This window comes from Coffea eugenioides, chromosome 2 (genome assembly GCF_003713205.1).
Source record: "Coffea eugenioides isolate CCC68of chromosome 2, Ceug_1.0, whole genome shotgun sequence".
Classification (NCBI taxonomy): Eukaryota; Viridiplantae; Streptophyta; class Magnoliopsida; order Gentianales; family Rubiaceae; genus Coffea; species Coffea eugenioides.
In genome coordinates, this window is record NC_040036.1 from 34,973,461 (window position 1) to 34,975,954 (window position 2,494).

Here is a 2,494-nt window from a genome sequence, read left to right on the forward strand (position 1 = left end):
ATTTGATGCCATCATTAAATCATTCATTTTTTTCTACGCCAAGGTTGTAGGAAATACTCTTTTGATTGGAGAACAAGCTTCTTCGACCTTTCAATTGAAACCATTCGAAGAGAAGAATCAGGGGATTAATTTTTTTGATTCAAGAACTTTCAGAAATTGTAACCTACTTATTATTTAATTTAATAAATTTGATATTTGTGCAAATTTTCTTGTCTTTTATTTTAGGCAACGAATTTTGTGCGTAAAAATTTTTGGCACGCCCGGTGGGACTATTTCTGCCTCTCATTTCTTTTCTTCCAATAACTTATCTATTTCGAAAGTCAATGGAATCCAAGAAGGTGAACTCTGCTCTTGAAAGCGTGCGTAGTTGCTAGTATTCCAACAACTCAAGAGATGTGATACACTGCGCTCATGATGAGGAGGAAGGCCAAGAAGTTAGCAAAGAAGGTTAAGATGAATGCTGTGGCTGAAGAAACAAATTTGGAGATGCTTCCTAACAATAAGGGAGTCCATAATGAATCTGCTGATGGTTCAAGTGATTCAGCCACTTTTACGGTAATGCCAGTTATGATGACTGACACCACAACCATGGAAGATCAAATTTCGAACCTAGCCAAAATTATCGAAGAGTTAGCTGTGCATGTCCAAAGTCAAGATCGCAAGATAGCCAAACTAATGGCTATGATGGAAAATATCGGCGAGAATAGCCTCAACGTATCCAAGCAAAAATTCAAGATGCAAGATGAAAGTGACTCATTATCAAAGGAGAAAGAGGATACGAAGTCGCAAACCATGAAGGAATTTTCAATCTTTCCTGATGGCACCATTCGTGTTATCTCTTTCACTTACAAAGAAGGTGTCATCTCTTTCACTTAAAAGGTCTAACCTTTTAAGAAAAGAATTTGAAATCGAACAAAATACCATACCAAAATCAAGAACCAAAGAAGGTTTTGATCTTATTGCATACAAGTTTCTCGCTAAGGTCGGATATGATTTCAAAGAATTTACGGTGTTAAGTGTTCCACCCTCTCAAGTTACTAGTAACAAGATTCATGGATTGAATCCTACCTAAAAGATATTGAAGGGAAAAAAATATGCCATTGAAAATCTCAAATTTAGTCTCGGCTACTCCTCCCCTACGCCAATTCGCACCAAGATCAATAAAGTTAGTAACTAATATATTGCTGTGGGGGACGAATCTTCTCACATAGCCAATAAATCTCAAAATTTTCATGAAAATGAGAATAAAACTCCAAGGGTGTTTGTTTTTAAGAGGTTAGGACCATAAAGAAATCGAAAGCCTCAAAACTCTCATAAGAGTAAAGAAAGATTGGCAAGTCATTAAAAAATTATGAAGAGCCTTCTGATCGTTCTCATAAATTTGGTAGCATTATTCTTTCGAGAATGAGAAGACGCACAGATCTTATAATAAAGTGTGGGACTGAACTGAAGGTCATGGAGTATATCGTGGTGTACACATGACCAAAAGAAGATGATGAAAAGAGTGATGTTTCATACAATCATATAACTATAATTGATGGTGACTCTTCTGGAGAGGAAGAAGATGCTAAAGACGCTCCACCTGAATTGGAAGAAGGTGTTAAGACCACTGTAGATGATTTAAAGGAAATCAATTTTGATACTTTAGAGGACCCACGTCTAATATATATAAGTGCTTTATTGAATTCTGATGAAGAGAAGGCATATGTTGACCTCTTGCAAAAGTATCGAGATGTTTTTGTCCGGACTTATAAAGAAATGTCGGGTCTAGACCCAAAAGTAGCCGTCAAACGTTTAGCTGTCGAAAAGGGAGTTCGACCTGTAAAACAAGCACAACGGCGATTTAGACTAGATTTGGTTCCCTTGATCGAAGTTGAGATTAATAAACTCATTGAAGCGGGGTTTATTCGTGAAGTTAAATATTCTACATGGATTTCGAGTATTGTGTCTGTACAAAGGAAAAATGAACAAATTCACATCTACGTTGATTTTAGGGATCTTAACAATACTTGTCCCAAGAATGATTTTTCTTTACCTATTACCGAACTCATGATTGATACAACTATTGGGTATGAGGCTCTGTCATTTATGGATGGTTCTTCTAGTTATAATCAAATTCGAATGGCATCTGAGGATGAAGAGCTCACTTCATTTCACACTTCTAAGGGTATTTATTGTTATAAAGTAATGTTCTTTGGTCGTAAGAATACCGGAGTTACATATCAAAGAGCAATGCAAAATATCTTTGACGACATACTCCATTAAAATGTCGAATGTTACGTGAATGATTTGATTGTTAAATCAAAAGAAAGAAGTAATCACTTGTGGGATTTGAGACAAATCTTTGATCAGTTGAAAAGATATCAACTCAAAATGAATTCCCTTAAATGTGCATTTGGAGTCACATCGAAAAAATTTCTTGATTTTGTGGTTCGTCATCGAGGTATTGAAATTGACAGGGCCAAAATTGATACTATATTGAGGATGCCTGAAT

The 2,494-nt window shown here is 35.8% G+C and overlaps 1 protein-coding gene across 1 annotated transcript; it reads left to right on the forward strand.

Annotated features, from left to right (window-relative positions):
* Positions 1-411: 411 nt before the first annotated feature.
* Positions 412-2,265, forward strand: LOC113759587. Its single transcript, XM_027302164.1, has 2 exons — positions 412-856; positions 1,490-2,265. Exons 1-2 carry the CDS (start codon positions 412-414, stop codon positions 2,263-2,265), a joined length of 1,221 nt encoding a protein of 406 aa, XP_027157965.1.
* Positions 2,266-2,494: the final 229 nt, after the last annotated feature.